This window comes from Hemicordylus capensis, chromosome 6 (genome assembly GCF_027244095.1).
Source record: "Hemicordylus capensis ecotype Gifberg chromosome 6, rHemCap1.1.pri, whole genome shotgun sequence".
Lineage (NCBI taxonomy): Eukaryota > Metazoa > Chordata > Lepidosauria > Squamata > Cordylidae > Hemicordylus > Hemicordylus capensis.
Window position 1 is genome coordinate 170,670,075 of NC_069662.1, and position 26,165 is coordinate 170,696,239.

At 45.7% G+C, this 26,165-nt stretch overlaps 1 protein-coding gene across 5 annotated transcripts in view; it reads left to right on the plus strand.

Moving 5' to 3' along the window:
• LOC128329343 (uncharacterized) overlaps positions 1 to 24,389 on the plus strand; it is a 37,933-nt gene extending 13,544 nt beyond the window's left edge. For 3 of the 5 annotated variants that reach the window (XM_053260352.1, XM_053260354.1, XM_053260353.1), the window contains exons 3-5: positions 2,338 to 2,524; positions 3,688 to 3,809; positions 20,536 to 24,389. In XM_053260352.1, the coding sequence (XP_053116327.1) occupies positions 3,713 to 3,809; positions 20,536 to 24,278 (3,840 nt within the window). In that variant the 5' untranslated portion in view covers positions 2,338 to 2,524; positions 3,688 to 3,712 and the 3' untranslated portion in view covers positions 24,279 to 24,389. The remainder of the gene's footprint in view (positions 1 to 2,337; positions 2,525 to 3,687; positions 3,810 to 20,535) is intronic. The other 2 variants (XM_053260356.1, XM_053260355.1) reach the window with 1 other exon arrangement.
• Positions 24,390 to 26,165: the final 1,776 nt, after the last annotated feature.

A 26,165-nucleotide genomic window follows, 5' to 3' on the forward strand; every position in this document is an offset into this window, starting at 1 on the left:
CATCAGGCCAACCAAGGCAGTCTCCACACCACAGCCTGCCCAAAAACCAGTTTGAAGTGGGTCCAGATTATCTGCTTCTTCCAAGACCGTCTGGAATTGAGAAGCCCCCACCCCCTCAATCACCTTGCCCAAGCCTTGGAGATTGGAAACAGGCCTATAATTGCCTAGCTTTGAGGGATCCAATGCAGATTTCTTCAAGAGTGGTCTAACAATTGCCCCCTTGAGACAAGGAGCCAGCCTGACCTCCTTCATAAGCATTAATGATAGTAACAAGACAAACCAATAACTTGGTGAACCTCTCCAAGCAGTGTGGAGACACTCCTGTCCACATTCTCAAGTGTATCAAACCGAAACTGGTCCAGTCTAACTGCACAAGAGAAGTTGCTACACACCTCCACAATAGACTCTGCAAAACCGTGGAATCCAGTTTGGCTCAAATCAGAGAGATTTTATCTGCAAAAATCTCATTAAAGATGATAGTGAGTAATCGATGACTAAGTTCTGATTTGAGGGAGGAGGGGTATGTCCTAGTCCCACTCCCCTCACAACCCTGGAAAACTCTGCTGGACGTGAGCTTGCAGATGCAATACACTCGGAAAAGAACTGCTTCTTTGCTGCATGCATTGCTTGAGCATTATGTGCTCTATGTTGTTATCTGTTGGATTCGAGCAGAGTCTTTCTCCACCTGAGCTCTAGCCATCTACCTTGCCATTTCAGCCCCTGTAGTTCTTCCATATACCAAGGGGCTAATTGAGAAGTGGATCGGAAGGGAGGCTTAGGAGCAAACATGTCTACCACCATCGTTTCGTTTGTTAGTCCAAGTCTGGACCTGGGCATTGACAGGATCACTAGTAGAACCAACCTGAAAACCTATTGGATCCAGTAACCTCCTTGGGCAAACTATTCTAATAGGTCCTTCTCTTCTGTACAGGTAAGTTGTGGTTGTCTGTCCAACCTTAACAAGATGATGGTCCATGCTTGACAATGGGGAAATCACAGGTGTCCCCACCCACACGAAACCAAGCATGAGCCCCTGGTGGCGCAGTGGTAAAACTGCCGCCCTGTAACCAGAAGGTTACAAGTTCGATCCTGACCAGGGGCTCAAGGTTGACTCAGCCTTCCATCCTTCCGAGGTCGGTAAAATGAGTACCCAGAATGTTGGGGGCAATATGCTAAAATCATTGTAAACCGCTTAGAGAGCTTCGGCTATAAAGCGGTATATAAATGTAAGTGCTATTGCTATTGCTAACCTGATCAGAGCAGAAATTAGACGAATGCACTACTTTTTGCATTGGAATATGCTTGGTGACAGTTCAAATATATTTTTAGTGGGTTTTTTTAGAATAAGTTCTGAATATCATATTTCCAGATTACTTACAGATATTAGATTTTGTATGAACAGTCCTGCCACTGAAATTAGCTGAATGCACTGCTTTTTACACAAGAATATGCTGGGAAAGGTTTAAATATGGTCTTTTGAATTTTTAGAAGAAACTGAAGATAATCAGCAGTCTTCTTTTTTTTTAAATCAATAATCCGATCAGAGGCACAGAAACCTACTGAGGGATCCACACCTATTCCCCACCTCTCCTCCATCTTCCCAAACTACATCTGGAGACTGTGGTTTGTATGCACATTAACAGGAATCTTTAGTACAGTCTGGAAGAGCCAGTGCTACCTGGAAGCAAGCAAGAGCCTTTGCCTTGGAAACCACTTTTCCTAATCTCAGATGCTGATTGCCAGCTAAGCAGTGGCACAACAGGGAAATGCTTGACTGACAAGCAGAAGGTTGCTGGTTCGAATCCCCACTGGTATGTTTCCCAGACTATGGGAAACACCTATATTGGGCAGCAGTGATATAGGAAGATGCTGAAAAGCATGATCTCAGACTGCGCGGGAGGAGGCCATGGTCAACCTCTCCTGCCAGGCTCTGTGGTCGCCAGGAATCGAAATCGACTTGACGGCACACTTGACTTTACTGGTACATAAACAAGGGTTTCCATATCTAAGGGCAAGTTAGAGCCAAGGAGGCTACTAGTAGCCAATTCTCCAAGGACCCACAAAAAGCAGGATAAGACTTGAGCCTCAAGATTTCCAGAGCATTGGAAACAAATCAGACCTCAACTGTACAAGGTCAGCCTGCTCCCCTAAATCCCTCCCATTTGGGGGGTGGATATGGGGGAGATGTGGCAAGGTCTTAGAACGGAAACCTGCCTCACCATCTATCTGAGTTGTGGGGAAACCACGGGGTCAGCTAAAGTTAAAAAGAGGCTGTTTTCTGTGAAATGCTGACTTGCAGGCACAGTTCCCAGAATCTCTCTGCTTTCTTCCCTCTAGCGTGGGTTTTGCCTCGCTGTGAACTTTCATTACTGCACAGATAAAGGGGCCTGTGGTTAGAAGCAGATTTCTACCAAGAGAGGCATTCCCCACACTCCGTGCAACAAGTCCTCGAGAGTGCAAGCAACTGAGTGACTTGCAGACGAAAGGAGGTTCAGCAGACACCTCCCTGCCTTTCTTCAATTAGGTGAGTGGCTCAGATGAAAAGGAATTGCATTATTGTAATTTATCACTCCAGTCTCTCCTCTTGGTGAATATAGTTAGAACAAAAGAAAATCAGAAGCACCCTGCTGGATCAGGGGCCAAGACCCCTCCAGCCAGCATCCTGCCTCATGCAGCTGCCGTCCAGGTTACTTGGGAAGCCTGCAAGAGGCAGGGAGTCAGATGCTACCTGTGTTCTGTGTTGAAAATGCAGGTTATTTGTGCCCCTGTATCAATCCTGGATGTTATGCAAGTTTACCCAGAAGCTCCTTGAGGACAAAAACCTGTAATCCTAGGGCTTGGCCTTCTGCCGAGTCAGGCCTTTGGATCATTCAGCTTAATATTGACAACTCTGACTGGCAGTGGCTCTCCCATATTTCAGTCAGAGAAGCGTCTTTCCCAGCCCTACCTGGAGATGCTGCCAGGGAGTGAACCTGGGACCTTCTGCGTGCACAGCGGATGCTGTGCCACTGAGTTATGCCCCCGCCCCCCATCCTGTCATCTTTTGTCTATGAAACCTGTATGCCATATATGCTGAGGGTACTGCATCCATTTTCATTATCGGCAGCCCTGCTTATTGTGTTAGATGGGCACCTTTTGTTTCTGCCACTCAACCCCCACCCCCCGTTTCTACTCCAGGAGCCCAGTTCTCAATAGCAGCTGCTGAGGTGTCTCAACATCTCCATTTATATCCACCCTGGCTTTCTTTTCTTGGGTCTACACATGCTCGCTTTAGCCAATGCTTCCACTGAATCCCGGGGCACAGTTTCTCTGGTCTCCACTCAGTCCTTTCATCAGCAACTAGCTTCTCCCTTCCACATGGCTGGTTGTTTAGAAATCTGCCCCATCTTTTTCACCACTGTCATTTCTTGCTGGACAGGATAGGCTCTGGGCATGATTCAGAGGCACTCCTACCCCTGGACTTTGGGGCTGAAGTCCAGGGCCTCCACAGCCCCTGGGACCCCCCAAATCCTCCTTGGTCTGTCCCAGGTGGTGTGGTCACCCAATGGAGCGCAATGATGCTTAACTTGCAGGGGAGTGGGGTCCTCCAAAGGCCTTTAGATCCAGTCTCCAAAATTACCTAGGTGCACCGCTGGCATGATCCAACAGGGCTGTTCTTTCTTATGTTCTTATCTTCTGTTCTTGCAGAGGGAGAGTGACTTAGAAGGGAGCCATGGGCCAGTTGGACGACTCAATTGAGATGTCAGCTCTGGGCCGCCCCTTCCAGCTGGGGATGCTGTATGACTGCCGGAGCGACTCCCTCATCCCAGGTAATGGCCAGAGGGGCTGATGGGGGGATCTCTCTTGCAGGCATGTCTGGGCTGAAAGAGAGAGAAAATAAATGAGTTGCAGAGGCGGAGTTCATTGAGGTGTCCCTACAACTTACTAAACTTGGTCCAGATCAGATCCCACTTGCACCTCAAACAGTCACACATCTGTCATCTTGAATTGGGGTGGATGATATAATTTTTTTAAATTGTTACATTTATATACTGCCTTTCATTAAAAACAATCCCAAGGCGGTAATCACAAACTATGTTGTTGTGGTGTCCCTATGAGTCCAAATTTGAACTCAAATTTGGTTCAAATTGGTCAAGGCATTGCGAAGTTGATGGACACACAGACACACACACACACACACACTGACAGCAGGGTGATCTCATAAGCTTACTTTCCTTAAGGAAAGCAGGCTTTAAAAAGGGAAATCTTATGTGCTAAATTGTACATAGTTCATTTTGCGGCTTTAAAATAGTACAGTACATTTAAATAGTATACAAAATAAGTATTGTATGTTTCAATTTTCCTTTAAAGGGTGGGGGGGATTGGGCATTTTGCGTGGCTTCAGAATTTACACTTACAATGTATAGTACAAAACGTACAGTGACGCCATCAGGCACTTGTTTCTTTTTGAAATGCATTCCCTCTGACGTTCATACGCCACTCCATGGCAACCATGGCAGTACTACTCGGAGGAGGACGTGCCCTTTCCCCATGCGCTTTCCCTGTGTGACTTCTCAGCCAGCCCCATCATGGGCTTTGCCTCCTGCAGAAGAACCCCCCTCCCCCACCATCGGAAAAGGTAATCAACTGCACGAGAGTTGGCCATGGAGGAAGCAGCATTTGATGCTACAGATTCATTGGGATTGCAGTGCCCAATGACCAGGTGGGGGAGACCAGGGGGCTTAGCTAAAGTGAGTTGTGGTGGGAGGGAAGTGAGTTTTTACCCTAAAGGTGGCTGTGGCAGTCTCGGGTGTATGCAGGGGTGGCTCCCACCCACTCTCTGTCGGAGCAGGCAGGGCTGGTTTGGGTCTCTGAGTGTGTGTGGAGGCCCGAACCAGCCCTGCCTGCTCTGGCAGGGGTCAGGGGAGCCCCCGGCCACCCCCGAGGCTGCTACTACTGGCTCCTTTAAGGTGGTTATCCACTCCCCTCCTGCTGCAACTCTCTTTAAGTGAGTTTCACCTCCTGCCGCAACTCCCTCCCTCCACCTAAGCTAAGCCCCCTGGACCCTGCTTCCCCTTTAATGGTAAAGGGGAATCCTTATCGGCTTCCCTTTTACCGCTAGAGCTTTGATCCTACCTGAACTGGGCTCAGTTCAAACCAAACTGGGCCCAGTTTGAGTGTGCACAAAACCAGACTGGGCCTGGTTCAGCTTGAGTCCGTTTTGATTTGAGTTTTCTGGTTTTGTGCATATTCCTAGCTTAAGGGTCAATTTTTAAACTGCTGCATCTTAGCCCCTTTCTGCACCAGATCTGAAGGGGTGGTGTCCCCTAGCTGATGCCTGCACACTTTCAGGCAGATTGGGCAGACAATTTAGATTTTATTGTTAAGCAATGCGGAAACAACTCCCCCATCTCCCCCAACCCTAACCAGAGCTATTCCAATTGGAAAGGGGGTCCGTCAAGGATGTGTGTTGGCGCCCTTGCTGTTTAACTTTTTTGTTAATGATATGGTGACCCTTCTAGATAGCTGCGATTTCCATCCTCCCAAGCTAGCTGGAAGAAGTATCTCGGTGTTGCTGTATGCAGACGATGCAGCCATTCTGGCCAGAACCCCAGTCGGTCTAAGGAGGGCCTTGGGGGCATTGGCTGTTCTTTGTAAGAGAGAATGGCTGAGTATTAACTACCAGAAAACAAAGGTGCTCTCTTTTGCTAGGAGACCCAAGAGACGGGTAAGGAAAATCGATGGACAAAGGATAGAGCAGGTCCAAAATTTTGTATACTTGGGGGTAGCTGTTCACTCATCGGGATCAAGATGGGCCCATGCCTCTCATGTGGCCCAGGTTGCCCAAAACAGCGCTCGAGCTATTTTGCGGTTCTATAGAACCAGGGGAGGGTTTTTTATCCCCGCAGCCTTAAAATTTTTTCAAGCAAAATCATTGGCACAGTTATTGTATGGTGCCCAATTGGGTCCTTACCCAGATCTGTTCCCCTTAGAAGTGGTGCAGTCTAAGTTCTTGAAAGCAATTTTTCAGACACCCAAGTGTACCTCTAGTGCGAGGCTCAGATTGGAGGCGGACCTCATTAAAGTTGAGGCCAGATGTTGGCAAATGGCGCTGTTTTACTGGCTGAGAGTTTTTTCCTCAGACACAGGGCTGAGCCGCTTAGTATTAGAGGATTCTTATCAGTTGCCCTGGAAGTGCGCTCTGAACCAAAAGATGACCACTTTGGGCCTCGATCAGTCTGCCCTGCTTATGCAAAGTTTGGAGACAGCTAGGAAGCTCATCAAACAGAGAATTGAGGATATCGAGAGACAAACAGATATAGCAAGGGTACCTGACTTTCAGAGCCAGGAATCAGTCAGATATAGTTTGGCCCCAGCATCCTACCTCACTGTCTTGGAGTTGCCCCCTCTTAGAAGAGTTTTTACCCTGGCAAGATGCAATGTCCTGCCTTCAGCCCTCTTAGAGGGCCGATATAGAGGGATTCCCTATGGGGAGAGGCTCTGCCCATGTGGTGAGGGTCAAGTGGAAACAGTCACCCATGTGCTATTGGAATGTTTGTTCTATAGAGACCTGTGCCGGGATCTCATTTACCCTTTGCTAGCTAAATGCCCAGGTCTTGATTCTCCTCAGATGACTGACATGCTGTTGGAAGGAAGCAATTCCTGCGCTACCAGACAGGTAGCTAAATTTTGCAGTGCAGCCCTCCATTTGCGGAAGAACTTAATAATGGGAAAATAGGCGATGGATCTAAGGCCAGAGCAACTTATAGCTATAATGTGGCTAGCTGCAGGTGGGCATGCAGGTACTGGTATCACCTGTATATCAGCTGTAAATTTAATGACAATATCTTCCAGAGCTCCAGAACTGTTTAACCCCCCTCAGATTTAGGAGTCGAGAAGGCAACCGGTTGAGTTTTGATTTGTGTGCAATAGCCTCATAAGTAGGAAATACTGCTGCCTCTTTTATCTACAATTATTTTAGTAGTATTTTCAGTATCCTGATCTATGCTGAGGAGGACTTTTTAAAATTTATTTGGTGTTATTGTTTGCAATACAAGTTTGACTGTCCTCTCTTTTACATTTGTTTTAATCTCATGCTGGTCGCTGACCGAAATAAAGAGATTGTGTTAGAAGAACTGTGACATAAGGAAAGGTTCTTTGGTAGGAGTTTTCTTCACCATAAAAGCTCCCTCTGCAATTGGAGGGTAAATTTGCCTTGAAGAACTGCTGGTTTTGATCAATATTCTTTGGAGGGTCCTTGTGAAGGAACCCTGTGCATGCTGGGAGTTACCCTCCATAAGCCAACATGGTGTAGTGGTTAGAGTGCTGGACTAGGACCGGGGAGACCCGAGTTCAAATCCCCATTCAGCCATGATACTAGCTGGGTGACTCTGGGCCAGTCACACCTAACCTACTTTACAGGGTTGTTGTGAGGAGAAACCTAAGTATGTAGTACACCACTCTGGGCTCCTTGGAGGAAGAGTGGGATATAAATAAATAAATAAATTTTCCTGAAAGCAAGAGCACTATGTCTACAGCATCCACTGTTCCTGCCCATCACCAATTCCCTAATCCCCTTTAGCACAGGAGAAATGGACACTTTTATAGCAAATAGTGGATTTAAGCCTTGCCTTTTGTCTTAGAGCAAGCCCACATGAGAGAAAGAAAAATGCTACATCATTCCCTCCATGTTTGCTCAACAAAGGCTGTTCCTCTAAAACTTAAGACTGTTCCTTTGGTAATCACTGCCACCACGCCCACTTTTTAACAGAGTTTAATCCCTCCCTGGTGTGGGCAAAATTCCAGGGAAACTCTCCTCCTTCTACCAGTGGAAAAATACAAATAACCCTCCATGTGCAGCTTCCACATGATGAAAAAGCCTGGCAGTGATTTGCTGAGCAATCAAGTTTGCACCAGAGTAAAACCCCTTTTCCTGAGTTAACAATCAACTCAGAGGCAGGTCAACTCCAAAGAACAAAAAGAGAAAAACTTTATTCAAAACACTACAGACTGCTTCAGTGTGAGGCTTTCTCAGCTTTTAGTTACATGTAACAGAAACACTCAGTACTTTACAAGATTACTTCCAAAGAACACCCCAGCTGTTATATGGAGTGGTACACTTTAAAAATCATGGTTACCCAGTTGCAAAGATAATTCAAAAAGCACCCCCAGTTGCAAGGACCCTTTAAAAGCCCCTTTACAGGGTACAGAGACTTCTTCAATGCCCTAGTTGAAAGGAAAGGGCAGAGGCTCAGTTTCTCTTAGTTTGTTACATTACGAATTTAAAAACAACAATAAAACAGTTGTAAGGATTTGCATAGCACGAAAACAAAGTAATCTAATGCAGGCTAACTAACACATGGTTCTCCGGCTAATCCTTTCCCTGAAGCCAAAGCCCTGGCTTCCTTTCTGATCTCACCAAATCCATGGAAGAGACTTCAGGCCCCTTGTAGCCATCCTGGTTGCTGCCTTTGCCTGGGCAGACAACCTTTTATTCACCCTGCATGGCTCCAACTGAGGACAAAGAACCCCCTTCACTTCCTTCTGCCAGGCACTCTAGGTCCCGTCCACCGTGTGCTGAATGGCTGATCCCTAGAGGTCACTGCCTGACAGACAGGACAGGGTTCACTTTCGGTTCACTCTTGAGGGGAGAGGAGAACTGATCACCACAGCTTTGCACCCCAGCTCCCTTGTGGGGATGGTAACTCAAAATCTCTTTGAACTTCAGACAGGTGAAAGCTTCAGTCACCTCTGCCCACCAGGGCATCTCTCATTGGCTGAGGAGCTGTCAACCTGAGCCCTCGTGGCCTACTTCTGATTGGTGGAATGCACAAAGTACCTCTCCAGGGGCTTTACCTGAGACTCTTTTAAAAGTGTGGTTTTGCCTGTGTTAAGTTGCCCACTTTTTACCATTGATTTGCTGGACCACCCATCACCAACAGGTGTAAGTGCTTTGCTTAGAATGTAGAATGTGTTAGGAGCTAGAAATAACTTTGGCTTTATTTTACTAATGCCTAACTACTTTCCTACCCACCTTGGTTCCTGTAGATAAATAAAGTAATATTTTAAAGAAAACCATCTCACCTCTTGTATGTGCTTGTGGTAACAAGCATGACTTGTCCCCTTAGCTAAGCAGGGTCTGCCCTGGTTGCATATGAATGGGAGACTTGATGTGTGAGCACTGTAAGATATTCCCCTTAGAGATGGAGCCGCTCTCAGAAGAGCAGAGGGTTCCAAGTTCCCTCCCTGGCAGCATCTCCAAGGTAGGGCTGAGAGAGATTCCTGCCTGCAACCTTGGAGAAGCTGCTGCCAGTCAGTGTAGACAATACTGAGCTAGATGGACCAAGGGCCTGACTCAGTATATGGCAGCTTCCTATGTTCTATGCTCAGAGACTCTGGAGTTGGCTCCCCATGAGCTGGCCACTCAGTTGAACTACTTTAAAAGGGAAACGTAACAATAGGGGTGAACCAAGCCAGACTCCCGCTCTGCGGCTCTGGGGCTGAACCAACCTCTCCAGAGGTTGGTTCAGCCCCAGACTTTAGTTCTCTCTAAAAGCAGAGAGTGGTGGCACTGACTACCACACTCACACTGGAGCAGGGGTGAGTGAGTCAAACTGCCTCAACTCCAGTGGGGGCTTCCTTCACCGTCCTGTAGTATCTCAAGCCTTGTTTGACCAAAGCTACTACTCATGCCTCTCCAGATTAAAATCATTAAAGGCCTCAATTGGGCGGGGCCCAGAATTAGTCTTCCAACTCACAGAATACCACCCCCAGTTTAATAGCACAGCTCTCTTTGGCTTGTTTTGACAACACATCATTATTAAGGGATATTTTAAGTCTGCACATGTGGCAACACTTCACTCAACCCAACAGAGCGATCAGGATCCAAACTGCAAATTTTTCAAAGTTCAGTTTTGATCATCATGTGAGCTCAAACAAGGCAGAACTTCCTCATGAACACCAAAAACTTTGTAACACCTTCAGTTAAGATAAGATCACACACCTCCACCCACCCACCCCAAAAAAGCCCACAATTAACTGCAATTCAAGTGCACCTGGAGATTTGGTGCAGGTGTTATCAGTGTGCTGATGACACCCAATCTGTTTCTCCATGTCAGCATCATTGGGAGAAGGCATAACCTTGTTAAATACACCTTGCCAGCCTAAAGCAACTTTAGATGGGGGTGGGGGTGGCATTTAAAAAAAACCAAAACCCTGCAAGGGAAGGGATCAGAGAAAACAGTCCCCTTCTCCCTTGGAAGAATCAAATTTCTATTGTTGTTGGGTTTTGGAAGCAAATAGCAATATTTCCATTCTATTTTTAGAGGGTGTCTTGGTGGTGGCAGGAGGAGGACGGCTGCCTCCGAGTCCCCAGTGGCTGCATTCTTATTAATAATGTGCAACTGGCCCACTAAAGGAGCCAAAGGAGCCCATTAAATGAAAGCAGCATTTTTAAAGAAAAGACAGCCAAGTACATAAGTGAAATTGATTACTTTTATTCACCTAAAGAAATGTCTTGATGCCGTTTGAGAAGAATATGGGGTGGTGTGAGGCTGCAGAATGCATCTCCATCCAATAGAGTACAGCAGCAGCAAAATCCTTTCCTAGACAGATATTTATTTATGACATTTATATCCCAGCCACTCTCCAGTGAGCTCAAGGCAGCATCCATGTTTCTTCTCACCTCTCATTTTATCCTCACATGAGCCCTATGAGGCATATTATTTTATTTATTTATTCATTCATTCATTCGATTTTAGGCTGAGAGATGGTGGTGGTGGTGATGATGATGATAGTTAAAAAAAGTTAACAGGGTGCCTTTAAAAGTGCATTTTGTAGTGAATACTCTGCAAAGTGGATATACATAAATTTGGAAACAGTTGTTTGACAGCTGGGCAGGAGGGAGGGTTTGAGGGTTTTGTTGTGTACAAAGTTATCAGAGATGTGCATCTCCTTACTACTTCAAATATGAGTAAGATAAGATGATAAAGTAGTTCACCAAAAATACTATGATACTATACTTGGTGTTATATACATTTTATACTTGGTGTTATATTTTATATGCTGATCTCAGGACGTAAAGGGTGATAAGGCTCAAGCATACTGGCAGCCTTAATCCCTAGCAACAGTTTTGCAGGGTCAGTTGTAGAAGTGAGTGGTGATGAAAGGACTCCACACTGCTCCTCGGCATAAGCTGGGCTAACTTCTCCGATCAATAGCAGCTGCAGGTGGCAACCTGCAGTTGGTGAGGGAATCTATGACAGTGCTGCACACAGCTAATTAAAACTACTACTAACTACTGCTACAGGTATTTATACATCACTCTTCAACCAAAGTTCACAAAGCAGTTCACACAGAACAATAAATAATGCATCAAGAAGATGGTCCCCTGTCCCCAAAGGGCTCACAATCTTAAAAAACCAAAAGACAGACACCAGCAACAGCCACTGGAGGGATGCTGTGCTGGGGTTGGATAGGGCCAGTTGCTCTCCCCCTGCAAAGAATAAGAGAATCACCACTTGAAAAGGTGCCTCTTTGCTCACTTAGCAGGTGTTAGTCAAGGTTAAAAACTAACATGATCTATTAGAAAGTGTTGGGATATTTAAGGTATCTAGATATTAAGTTTTGTCTGAAATGGTCAAGTAAAAGATAATTCCCCAACTGTTGGTAGTTGATGTCCAGAGGGGAGACATTTCACAGTGCATCAGTCAGCGTGCATACTTTGCATAATATGTAAATTAGTTGCAGCACAATCTGCATAATATGCAAATTGGGCTGCCTGGATTTGTGAGGCTTGAATATGGCAACCCTATTCACTATCACTTTCTTGCTGTATTCTTTCAGTAGGAGAGGAGGGATTATTGGCATTCTTGTTTTAAATAGACTAACAGATCTTATGCCCTGTGGGATGCTTTGGCTAATGTCAGATTCTGTGAGAACAATCGGTGTGCTGGGTGGGGTGCTGGTGGTTTTACCTCACCGGGGTTTTCCACTGTTTTCCACTCACATTTTCAAAAGGACCCTTCCATTATTCTCCCCCAACACGATTTTCAGGAATTGTTTAACTGTCCCTTCATTATTTAGAAGCAAGTCCCACTGAGTTTCATGGAGTTTACTTCCTTCCTGGTGTGCATGTAGAGCTGCAGGTTCACTAATCAAAATGCTGCTGGAGAAGGCATGTGCAGCCAGCATCCTCTTTCTCTCCATGCTCAGCTACATGCTTCCAGAAAGCTCCAAAAAAGTGCAGCCAGTGATTCCCACCCAGTGCCAACAAACTACTATTGTGGTATAGACTGTCCTTGGACATGGAGGTTCTCCACGGGAGCCAAATTGCCTGTGCATACGGAGGCTTCACTTCTTAAGCATGCTCAAGTGAAGCTTTCAAAGCTTTCAGTTTTGCACACAAACACACACCCCACTGTCAAGTGTTGCACACACTCTCATCCACCTACCTCACTTTGAACACAGGTTTAGAAGCAGGGTTACCTGTGGGAGGAGCGGCGGGATCGAGAGTGATCCTAGCACTTCACACAAGTGGCCTGACCTGCAGTAGCCCTGTCCTACCCCTATAGGGCTGGTTGTGTGAATCGCCTCATTAGCTGTGCCCAAAAAGGTCGCCAGCACTTTGACCCCTCTTTTTAGGAGTTAAAATGTGGAAATTGATGTACCTCAGCCATCTCACAATGGATTTGCACCAAATCTAGAGGGGTGCTGTCTCTTGTCACCTAGTTGATGTGTGCAAAAATAGGGGTTGGATGGATAGCTTTGATTTTATGGTCAATAGAATGTTCAGGGCTTGTAATGATAGAATATTGAAACAATTCCTCATCTTAACTATATTGGCACAACTGTGCCAATATAATCTAAGGCAGGCCTGCTCAACTCCCCTCCCCCAGCTGTTTTTGGACTATTACTCCCATAATCCCTAGCCACAGGGGCCAATAACCAGGAATTATGGGAGTTGTAGGCCAACATCTGCAGGAGGGCCTAAGTTGAGCAGCCCTGATCTAAGGTAACATGAGTTAAGGCAAATTTATCTTGTCGCACTGCAACCTCCATTTGCTCAGATGTTGTAGACCTAGAGAAATCAACTAATTTACTCTCAGCTTTATATTGTCCATCATTAACAAGGGGGCAGAAGAGGGCAACCAGAATGATCAGAGGCCTAGAGCAACTCCCTTAGGAGGCAAGGCTACAACACCTGGGGCTTTTTAGTTTCGAAAAAAGACGACTGCGGGGAGACATGATAGAGGTCTATAAAATCCTGCATGGTGTGGAGAGAGAGAGAGATTCTTTTCCCTCTCACACAACACTAGGATCAGGGGTCACTCCATGAAATTGATTGCCAGGAGGTCTAGGACCAACCAACAGAAGTACTTTTTCACACAACGCATCATCCACTTGTGGAAATCTCTGCCACAGGACGTAGTGACAGCCAACAACCTGGATGGCTTTAAGAGGGGTTTGGATGACTTCATGGAGGAGAGGTCTATCAATGGCTACTAGTCAGAGGGCTGTGGGCCACCTCCAGCCTCAAAGGCAGGATGCCTCTGAGTACAAGTTGCAGGGGAGTAACAGCAGGAGAGAGGGCATGCCCTCAACTCCTGTCTGTGGCTTCCAGCGGCATCTGGTGGGCCACTGTAACTATATTCAGAACTGGTTTAAGACTAATCAAATCTTTATATATGTTTCTCTAAGGCAGGGATTCTCAACCTTGGGTCCCCAGATGTTCTTGGACTTCATCTCCCATAATCCCCAGCCCCAGTGACCTTTGTTTGGGGATTATGGGAGCTGAAGTCCTACAACATCTGGGGACCCAAGGTTGAGAACCCCTGCTCTAAGGCATACCCATCGCTCATCCCATGTATGGCAGCCCTCGCGAGAGTTCGTGAGCAACTGCCAGATAGCGATGGGGATGAGCGGGGGGTGGGGGGGGACGACTTCTCAGAGGCATCTAGTGGGCCACTGTGTGAAACAGGATGCTGGACTAGATAGGCCTGATCCAGCAGGGCACGTTCTTATGGGTGTGTTCGGGTAGACTGAGGGGGGAAATTCTGCAACTTGCAAGTGACTCCTGCTACACAGAACCTGATGCCTGGAAGTTACTAAAAGACATTTTAATATTTTATTAAAATGTTCTGAATGAAGTAAACAATAACACATCAAAATGTATGGTTTTCAACTATATAAAAACTGGGTGGGGAAAAGGTTTTAAACTATATAAAAATGGGGGGGGCGACCAGAGCAAAACTGGCCAAGGGCGCCACAGCCCCTTGAGCCGGCACTGCCTCTCTCCACAGACAGGGCCTTCCAAGGCGGTGGAGGGAAGGGAAGGCAGGAAGGGAAGAGGCTCCCGTGCCAGAGAAGGATGTGGATATTTTATATGCCCTTTTAATATTAATAACACTGAATTTTGTTTGTATGTTTTTAATGTGATGCATTGTTCATCTTACTTTGTTTGAAATGAACAAATGAAAAATATTGGTTGTTTTTGTGTTTTTTTTAAAATCCCACCATGCTATAGCCCTGCCAAAAATTGTTCCGCTTGGAACAGAAGCTTCCTTTGGAACCCACAGAAGGGGAGGAGAGCTGGTCTTGTGGTAGCGAGCAGGAATTGCCCCCTTGTCTTTCACAAAGTTGATACTGTTGTACTATTTGGTTCTGCTGTTGTTCACTCCTTGTAATTGTAGTCTCCTGTCCTTTGTTCATCTGCTACACTATATTACACATGTCCTTAATGTTCTTCTGCAGCAGAGACATAGGGCCAGGAGAAGGAGAGGAAGGCAGCGAGGGGCCCATCCAAAAATCTCATGTCCGGGCCCACTCCAACCTTGATACCCCCCTGGAAGGTTAACAAAAGTTTTTTTCTGCTTTAAAGAAGATGGCATCCATTCAATAGCGAAAATATCAACACACTGAGTGTGCCATAGAAGAACTTGGCTTAATGAGTGTCTTATCACTTTCCATGTAGACCCATACCCAACAATGTATCTATTAGTAATTATCTGTAAATGCAATCTGCATAGTCTGTAAAATCTTTGTATCATCCATCTTATCAATGTTGTTCACTTTATTTATAGGGTGTCTTTCCAACAGGGGTCTTTATAGCATGTTGTTTAGCACTGGCATCTATTATCTCACCACTCTGAGTGTGTGTTATGTTCCTTTCCTTCGATATAATTATATTAGTTGTAAAAATTATATATTAATTATATTAGCCTTCTTCAGTGTGATCCCCATTGCTCGTTGAGGTCATCTGGAGAGGTCCATCTCCAGTTACCACCGGTATGTCTGGTGGCAACTCGGAACTGGGCCTTTTCTGTAGCTCCTCCTGGTCTATGGAATGCACTCCCGGCAGATATCTGCAGTTTAGGCTCACTGTTGGCCTTTAAGAGAGCCCTAAAAACTTACAGTATTTGTTTGGCCTGGCCTTCCAAGGTTTGTAAAGTGTTTTTTAAAGTATTTTAATTGGTTTTAAATGGTTTTAATTGTTTTTGAATTATTTTTATATTGGTTTTAGCACTGTGTTTTGAATTGTGTGTTTTTATGTCTTTTTAAAGTTGTTGTACACCACCCAGAGCCTTTGGATGGGGCGGTTCATAAATGTAAATTATTTATTATTGTGGTTGTTGTTATTGTTATTGTTGTTATTATTAATGCATTTGTACAAAAGTGTCAAGAGGTCTTAATATAGTCAACCTTCTAATTAAATTTAGTTTTTCATATAGAGATAAAATTGTTTGTGCCATGAGCAAACATTGTGCTTTCATAAAGTCAGCAGATAATTCAGAGCAACGTTCCGACCCCAGTCATAAGAACATAAGAACAGCCCTGCTGGATCAGGCCCAAGGCCCATCTAGTCCAGCATCCTGTTTCACACAGTGGCCCACCAGATGCCACTGGAAGCCACAGGCAGGAGTTGAGGGCATGCCTCTCTCCTGCTGTTACTCCCCTGCAACTGGTACCCAGAGGCACCCCACCCCCGAGGCTGGAAGTGGCCTTCAGCCCTCCGACTAGTAGCCGATGATAGACCTCTCCTCCATGAAGTTATCCAAACCCCTCTTAAAGCCATCCAGGTTGTTGGCTGTCACCACATCTTGTGCCAGAGAATTCCACAAGTTGATTATGCGTTGCGTGAAAAAGTACTTCCGTTTGTTGGTCCTAGATTTCCTGGCAATCAATTTCATGGGATGACACCTGGTTCTAGTGTTATGGGAGAGGGAAAAGAAGTTCTCTCTATCCACTTTCTCCACACCATGCATGATTTTATAGACCTCTATCATGTCTCCCCGCAGTCATCTTTTTTCTAAACTAAATAGCCCCAGGTTTTGTAGCCTAGCCTCATAAGAAAGGTGCTCTAGGCCCTTGATCATCTTGGGTGCCCTCTTCTGCACCTTTTCCAGCTCTACAATGTCCTTTTTTAGATGTGGTGACCAGAATTGTATGCAGTACTCCAGGTGTGGCTGCACCATAGTTTTGTATAAGGGCATTATAATATGAGCAGTTTTATTTTCAATCCCCTTCCTAATGATCCCTAGCATGGAATTGGCCTTTTTTGCAGCTGCCGCACATTGAGTCGGCACTTTCAATGAGCTGTCCACCATGACCCCAAGATCCCTCTCCTGGTCATTCACCGACAGCTCAGATCCCATCAGCATATACTTGAAGTTGGGGTTCTTTGTCGTAATGTGCATCACTTTACACTTGCCAACATTGAATTGCATTAGCCATTTTGTTGCCCACTCCCCCAGTTTGGAGGGATCCTTTTGGAGCTCTTCACAATCAGTTATGGATTTCACTACCCGGAAGAGTTTGGTATCATCTGCAAATTTGGCCACCTCACTGCTTACCCCTACTTCTAGATCAAACCGCCCTGAGCCTTTTGGAAGGGCGGTATAAAAGTTCTAATAACAAATAAATAATAAATAAATAAATAAATAAATTTATGAATAAATTAAAAAGCACCAGTCCCAGTAAAGATCCCTGAGGGACCCCACTTATTACTTCCCTCCATTGCGAAAACTCTCCATTTATACCTACCCTCTGTTTCCTGTCTTTCAACCAGTTAGCAATCCACACGTGTACTTGTCCCCTTATCCCATGACCGCTAAGTTTCCTTAGGAGTTGTTGAAGAGGAACTTTGTCAAAAGCTTTTTGGAAGTCCAGGTAGACTATGTCAACTGGATCACCTTGATCCACACACTTGTTGACACTCTCAAAGAACTTCAAAAGGTTGGTGAGGCAAGATTTACCTTTGCGGAAGCCATGCTCGTTCACTCCCAGCAGGGCCTGTTCTTCTAGGTGCTTTACAATTTTATCCTTGAGGATGCTTTCCATCACTCTGCCTGGAACAGATGTTAAGCTAACTGGCCTGTAATTTCCTGGATCCCTTCTTGAAAATTGGTGTTTCATTTGCTACTCTCCAGTCCTCTGGTACAGAACCTGATTGCAGGGATACATTATATATTTTAGCAAGGAGGTTGGCAATTTCCCATTTGAGTTCTTTGAGGATTCTTGGATGGATGCCATCCGCCCTGGTGATTTGTTAGCTTTCAATTTTTCCAGACAGTTTAGAACATCATCCCTTGTCACTTCTATCTGACTCAGTTCTTTAGCCTCCATCCCTAAAAAGCCTGTTTCAGGAACAGGTATATGCTCAGTATCCTCTGCCGTGAAGACGGACGCAAAGAACTCATTTAGCTTCTCTGCAACCTCCATATCCGCTTTAATAATCCCTTTCACTCCCTCATTGTCTAATGGTCCAACTGCCTCCCTGGCAGGTTTCCTGCTTCTGATGTACTTAATGAAGTTTTTGTTATTCCCCTTGATACTTTTAGCTAAATGTTCCTCAAACTCTCTTTTTGCCTCATTGTCACCTTGCATTTCTTTTACCAGAGTTTATGTTCCTTTCTGTTCTCTTCATTTGGACAGGCCTTCCAATTTAGGAAGGAAGTCTTCTTCCCTTTCATGGCTTCCTTGACAGTACCTGTTAGCCATGCTGGCATCCTCCTGGACTTAGTGGTACCTTTCCTCTTTTTGGGTATACAATCTAACTGGGCTTCTAGTATTGTGGTTTTGAGTAAACTCCATGCACTCTGGAGTGAAGTGACTCTCCTGATTTTCCCTTTCAGCTTCCTTTTCACCATACTCCTCATCTTAGAGAAGTTTCCTCTTCTGAAATTCAAAATGTCTGTCTTAGACTTCCTTGGTGATTCTCTCCCCGCATGTATGCCGAATTTGATGGCACTATGTTGACTGTTCCCTAAAGGGTCGATGACATCACGCACCAGGTCGTGGGTGCCACTCAGTCCTTCAGCTTGTGTTGAAGATTTACTCATTAAAAGTTCTGTAATGAGACATTGCCATCCTGTAACTGTCTCTCTTTAATAACTGTGGCAGCTTCAATTAAATCAAGCTCCTCTTGTAAATTTATTCAATGTAGGGATAGAGTTGCCCATACTTAGTCTATTACAGTCATAAAATCATCCATATGTATTTGCTTCAATGTTTTCTCCTGATTTTGCACTTCTGGGCTGGAACACTGCTTTTTAAAATTTCCATCATTTAAGACTAATTTAAATACTTTCTGTCAGAAAGGTAATCTGTTGCTCCTTAGAAGAAAACAAAATGTAGCCAAATTATCCTACTATCCAGATGTACAAAGTCTAACCAACCAGCCAACTATCCAAGCCGTACTCTATCTTATTAAGATTCAGTCACTCCTTCAGAAAGCAGACTGCAAAAAAAGAAAGGGAAAAGGGAAAGTCAGAACAAATATCTTCTCTTCCAGAGATGTCCAAACATAAAACAAACAGTGTGTCTGTCTTTATGTCCGTGTGTGTGTGTGTGTGTCCCACTTGCAATGCCTGGACCAATATGAACCAAATCAGATACAGTAGTGGGGGGACACAGGGACACCACAATGACGTAGTTTGTGATGATGTCATCCACCGCCTAATTGATTTGAACCAAATTTGGTACTGTTGTAGTGATGACACATAGGGACATCTCAGTGGTTTAGTTTTTGTTGATGTCATCGACCCCAATTCAAGATGGCAGATGTGTAAACATTTGAGGCACAAGTGGGCTAACTTGTGGACCACTTAACTAATTTGAACCAAATTTGGTACAGTTGTAGTGAGTGACACACAGGGACACCTCAACAGCATAGTTTGTGATGATGTCATTCACCCCCATTCAAGATGATGAACATGTGAATATTTGAGGCACAGTTGGGCTAATTTGTGTGAACTGCCTAACTGATTGGAACCAAATTTGCTACAGGTGTAGGGTCACATAGAGACACCTCAGGGGCATAGTTTGTAATGGTGTTATCCACCAGCTCTCCACCAGGAGAGCTGGCCTTGTGGCTGCAAGCATGATTTGTCCCTTTAGCTAAGTAGGGTCTATCCTGGTTGCATATGAATATGAATGACTAGAAGTGTGAGCACTGCAAGAGATTCCCCTCAGGGGATGGAGCCACTCTGGGAAGAGCAGAAGGTTTTAAGTTCCCTCCCTGGCAGCATCTCCAAGATAGAGCTGAGAGAGATGCCTGCCTGCAACCTTAGAGAAGCTACTGCCAGTCTGTGAAGACAATACTGGCGGTTACCTCTTCCCCCCTCAACCTTCTGCCCCGGTCTCCGGCCGGCCAGGCTCGCCACCTCCTCGCCTCCACAGCCGGGCCCGCCACCGACCAATCCTCCTGGGTGCGCCTCAGCCTATCAGGCACCTCCACCACCCAGCCAGTCAGTTGGGCACCAGGACGCACATTCTGAAAGCGCATCCAGGAGAATTATATATATAGATGGGAATTGCTTCATTTCATTTCATTTCTATACCACCCTTCCAAAAATGGCTCAGGGCGGTTTACATAGAGAAATAATAAATAAATAAGATGGATCTCTGTCCCCAAAGGGCTCACAACCTAAAAAGAAAGAAAAGACAGACACCAGCAACAGTCCCTGGAGGTCCTGTGCTGGGGGTGGAGAGGGCCAGTTATTCTCCCCCTGCTCAATAAAGGGAATCACCACGTGAAAAGGTGCCTCTTTGCCAAGTTAGCTGAGGGTCTGAGTCTCAGTTCTGAAGTTCTGGAAGAGAGATTCAGAATGCCTGTGGAGCTTGGTTCAAAGATGGAGCTGTCAAAAGGGCAAGTGATACAAGCAGCTCTCACTCAGATGGGAATTGAACATAAAAAGAGATGCTTCACCGGGAGACTGGGAGGAGGGAGTTTTTCAGGAGTTCCAGATGGCATGACACCATTGCCCAGTGCCCACATGATATACCCTCTTTCACTGCTCACATTTTTTGATTTGATTTGATTTGATTTATATACCGCCCTTCCAAAGCGGCTCAGGGTACTTTTGCAGGCTTCCGTAGTGTTTCAAAACCTGCAGATTTGTTTGATGGAGAAAACAGTGGAGCAAAAGAAAGCAGGCACCATGGTCACTATGGTCCAACTTTCAAATCTCTAGCATCTGCCTTCTTGCTTTTCTTGTGGGGGAAAGTTGCACTCGAATTACTGGTTACCCTTGTGTGTGTTCCTCTGCTCTGTTTCAGGGATCACCCTCTGGGATCTGGGATCACTTCAGAAGGACTTGTGTGTCAAACCACAGCCCAAAACAGAATCCGAGATCATCGCGTCTGACACCATTGATGACAAGGCCTCTGCCCTCAACGTCTCAGCATCGCTCAAGGCCAGTTTCCTGGGGGGGCTGATTGAAGTGGGAGGATCAGCCAAATACTTTCGTGACACCAAGAAGTCCAAACAACAAGCCAGAGTCACTCTGCAGTACAAAACCACCACTAAGTATGAGCAACTGACTATGAGCCATCTGGGAACCCAAAATGTCTCCTACCCAGCCGTCTTTGATCAAGGCACAGCCACCCATGTTGTCACAGCAATCCTATATGGAGCTCAGGCTTTCTTTGTATTTGACCAAGAAGTTTCTTCTACTGAGAGTGTACAAGACATACAAGGAAGCCTCAAAGTTACAATTGGGAAGATCATCTCTATCACAGGGCAAGCAGAACTTGAGATGAATGAGAAGGAAAAATCTCATACTGAGAACTTTAGCTGCAAATTCCATGGAGATTTCTGTCTGGAGAGCAACCCAGTGACTTTCAAAGATGCCATGACGGTCTACGCCACTCTGCCCAAAATGCTGGGTCAGGATGGGGAGAAGGCAGTGCCTGTCACGGTCTGGCTGTACCCACTGACCAAGCTGGATTCCAGAGCAGCTAAGCTGGTACGTGAGATCAGCTTAGCACTGATCTTTGATGCCCAAGCAGCCATGGAGCAGCTGGCCGAAATCAACATGCGATGCAATGACCTGGCAAAGAATCCTATTGCTGACACTTTCCCAGAAATCAGGAGGAAAATCAAGCAGTTCAAGGATCTGTGCAAGCAGCAGAAGCAGATTTTCCAGAAGGAGCTGGCGGGAATCTTGCCTTCAATCCGTGGAGGAGGGAAAGAGGAAAGAGCCCTGGTGGACATCCTAACAGCGATAAACCAGTCACCCTTCAACAGCCAGAGACTCACGGAATTCCTGGACACCAAGGAACGAGAGATGAATTTTGTGAAATCCTACCTTTCTATCCTAAAGGGGATAGATATAATCTCCTCCCAGAACAAACTAGAAGAAGTAGTGTTTGACCCTGAAAATCAATTTGTGGTTTCATTTACCTTCACTTCTTTACATGATGAGGAACCCTTCTTAGCCAGCTTGCAAGACTGCCTTCAGAAGCAATGTGTCCAGAAAATGGCTGGTCCCTCTACCGTCGGATCAGTGCCAGAGAAATGCAAGGCCTGGTTTCAAGACAAAGGGAGGAACCGAAATGCTCGGACGGCTGCCAAAGCCGTTTATGACTTTGCCAGTATCAATAAATCCAATGGGAAAGTCAAGTATGTTGTGGCCTCTGTCCCGGATGAGGATAACCCTGGAGCTTCCATTTACCTCTATGAAGAAGCAGAGCTCGTCAGCAGGAACGTTGAGCTGCCCCCCAAACCTCTCCCTCCCCTGATTGGTGAGATTGGACATGACAGTGTGCAGCTGACATTTCAACCAGCTGACTATGGGAGGGCCAATATCTCCAGCTATTGGGTGGAGTACAGGATTGCAGGAGAAGAAAACTGGATGACTGTGGAGACAGAAGATAGCCAGGAGACATTCCTAGCAACAGGTCTGCACCTAAACACTGAGTACCAGTTCAGATATGCTGCAAAGAGCAAACCTGGCCTCAGCGAGAGCAGCAGCATGAGCAAATCGGTGAAGACACTTCCCACAAGTCCTCCTGGAAAACCCAAAATGGTATTGGTTGACTCTTCCAGAATTTCTCTTGCTTGGGATGGTCCAAAGGTCACTGGCGTGGGAGTCCTTATACAGGATTACAAACTGGAGTATAGAGAGGTGTTGGGAGAGGAAGATCCCAAGGGCAAATACCCCTGGGCTGAACAAAGGACAGGGCGGAAATCAGAGTCCTCTCACGTTGAGAAGCTGAAGCCACAGACGGCCTATTGGTTCCGAGTGTCAGCAGTGTGTGCGGATGAAGCCACAAGTGCCCCCAGCGAGGAGGTGGAGATTTGGACACAACGGGAGGAAGAGGAAGGGTCCCAAAGAATTGCCCTGAAATATCTCCAAAAAAGCACCAAAGTGAAGGATGAGGACCCATCTGTCTATGCTCTACCACTGGAAGAGGCCACTTCAGACATGTCAGGATCTTGTCTGACATACCAGCTTGGAGAAGAGAACTTGAAAGTCCCCAACAAAGTGATCATGGTGATGGGAGCAACAGGGTCAGGAAAAACCACCCTCATTAATGGGATGATCAACTATATCCTGGATGTCCAGTGGAGAGACCACTTCCGATTCAAACTGATTCATGAAATGACCAACAGAAGCCAAGCTGAAAGTCAAACATCAGAAGTGACAGCCTACGTGGTGAATCATCAGAAGGGTTTCAAAGTCCCCTATTCCCTCACTATCATCGACACCCCAGGATTTGGGGACACAAGAGGAATAGAGCATGACAAATTGATTACCCAGCAAATCCGGGAGTTTTTCTCCACTCCGGGGGGCACTGACCACATTGATGCCATCTGTATCGTAGTCCAGGCTTCCTTTGCTCGTTTAACTCATGCCCAGAAATACGTGTTCGACTCGGTGCTCTCCATTTTCGGGAAGGATATCAAGGACAATATCCAAGTCCTGATCACATTTGCAGATGGGCAGAAACCCCCCGTTCTAGAGGCCATTATGCAAGCTGACGTGCCATGTGCGAAAGATGCCAAGGGCACCCCTGTTCACTTCAAATTCAATAATTCAGCTCTCTTTGCCCACAATCCCGTAGGGAGTGAAGGAGATAGCTTTAATTTTGATGAAATGTTCTGGAAAATGGGCACCATGAGCATGAAGACCTTTTTTGATTCCTCAAGTACACTAGAAACAAAAAGTTTAACATTGACAAAGGAAGTTCTCCGGGAAAGGCAAGAGCTGGAGGCTGCCGTGGAGGGGCTGCAGCCCCAAATCAATGCCGGTCTGGTCAAGCTGGAAGAGCTGAGGAAGACGCAGCACGCTCTGGATCAGCACAAGGATGACATGGCAGCCAACCGAAACTTTGAGTACGAGGTCGAGAAAACTGTGCCACTGCATATAGACATCTCTGGGACCGGTAATTTCATCACAAATTGTGCAACTTGTCACTACACCTGTCACTATCCCTGCGGAATTCCCAATGACGATGGCAAGCGTGGTTGTGCTGCTATAGATCAAACGACAGGAAGATGCCAGAATTGCCCAGGCCGGTGTGTGTGGAACCTTCACTTCAACCAGAAATACAGGTTTGAATATACAACAGTGAAAGAGAAAAAAACCTATGCGGAGCTGAAGCAGAAGTATGAACACGCTTCTGGTGAGCTGATGACCACAGAGAAAGTGCTTGAAAAACTCAATGAGGAATATGAAGAGGTGAAAGAGATCTTGGAAGACCTGATCCAGAAATCGTCCGAAAGCCTCCAGCGCCTGCAGGAAATTGCTCTGAAGCCCAACCCGCTCTCCACCCCGGAATACATCGACCTTCTCATTGAGTCGGAAAAGCAGGAGCTGAAGCCCGGGTATCAGGAAAGAATCCGGTCACTGCAGGAAGTGAGGAAAGTGGCTGAGCTCATCAAGAAGATTGCCAACAAGGAGCCTCTGCTGCCAGGAGAGGAGAATCTGTACAAGCAGCTTGAACAAAGAAAGCGGTCCCCTGCAAAGAACTTACTTATGAGAGGGGTCGCTGCCATTTCTAGCTGGTTTAAATAAGGAGCAGTCCCTTTGCAGACATCTTTTTGCTTTTGGCTAAAACTTGAAACTTCAGGTTAGATAACTGCAAATAAGACCAGAGTCAGGGAGGAGTGTGTGTGTGTGTGTGTGTGTGTGTGTATGGGATGGGATGGGATGGGATGGGATGGGATGGGATGGGGGGAATGTTTTTGTTTTTATTTTTCACATGGAGCAAAGTTTCCATTTGTTTGTTGCTGAAAGGAAAGTGCTTACATATCATTGTTTTTATAGGATATGACTAGGATAAGTTATACATTGCTGCATTAAGATAATGCTTTAAAAATTGCAGCATTTATGTGTTGGGATTTTTTCACCCTGATTATTGTCCATGATATGCTTTGTTGAGCAGACATTATTATTTGCAGTTATTCATCTTATCTCTTTTATTGTAGTAGTATTGACATTATATATTTCTTTCTGAGAACACATGATTTTTCTCTTGAACTATTTCCATAGCGGGCATTGTCATTTTATTTTTGTTTCCAAGGGATCTGTCTTCCTGGTTTTCTAAATGGTGGAGTTTATTGTTTAGTGCTTTGAAATCTTTTATTATGATTATAGGAGAATTAATGGCTTAGAATTGTGATTTGTGACTCTGCTGGGGGGGGCGCTCAGGACCCCGCCTCTCTGTGTTTCCTGCCCACCTCTCTACCATCGCCCAATCTGCAGGTGCTTCCCTCCACTTGCCCTGCCACCAGGAGCATCGCTCTGTACTAAAAGGATTCAGGCCCCAGACCCACACACACCCTTTTTACAATTAAACTCAGTCATCCCCCCATCCCCAAGAATAATTACAAGGCTATCTTTAAAATCTCTAATAATGCGCCTGTGAATGCAGAAGCAGGAGAGAGCTAGGTGTGGCCAGGGGCTCCCTCCCTTGCTCTCTGCAGGTGCCTCTGCTGCTGCCCTTCCTTCCTGGAAGAGGTCACGGAGGAGGGAGGGGGCTGAGCAGATTCGGGGCTCTGACCAATTCATTTGGGGCCCTTACCCCATGGGCTACTCTCTAGTAATGCTCCTGTCTGCCATTTAATCATGGCTTTTTAAAGTTACTTGCTTCGTATGCACCAGTACTGATGTACATCAAAAACAAATGTGCACTTTTAAAAAATTGGTTTGATTGTGTGGAATATAGTGCACATAATTGTAATCACTGTTGTGTATAACTTGCCAGGTTTTCAAAAGGACAGGGAAGAGCTCTGACCCCCAGTAATGCCCTACCCAGCTACACTTTCCCTAATGGGAATTTCTAGAACATTAAAGAAGAAATAAGTGGACCAAAGATGAGAGAATATCACCTGAGAAAAGTTAAAGGGCTCCAGTGTGGAGACATCCTTAGCTACCTCAGTGCTGTGCTCAAAACCATCCAATCACTGCTGTGTGTGTATATATTTGGGGGGACTATATTTTATCATTTGCTTTCTTAAACGATGGTACAACAACCTGGAGACCTCATACGTCAGTGAACACCAGGCAGCTCACCTGTGAAGGAACTTGTGGACCTGGAGCAGAATTCCTCTTGTGAAGGGTCCATACCCGGAAACGGCCGTCATCAGTAAGAGACTGGTCCGTCGTCAGATCTTTGTTCCAGCCACCAGCAAGAGAAGACCAGATCCCATCCTGGTCTCTCATCTTAGAAATTACTTGCATACTCTGCATTTCCTGTGATATACTCTGTAAGTGTTGATATACTCAAACATTTTCCCCATATGTAACTGCATTTTTGAAGTCATATTTTGCTGCTGTTTGAATTCTTGAATTGTATCATGCAACCTTCTCTAAATAAAAGATAATCTGTGTTTTAAGAATGGTTCCAAAACTTGTCTTCTCCGGGGTGGGGTCCGTCAGGGAGACTGTTTGACGTGGCCA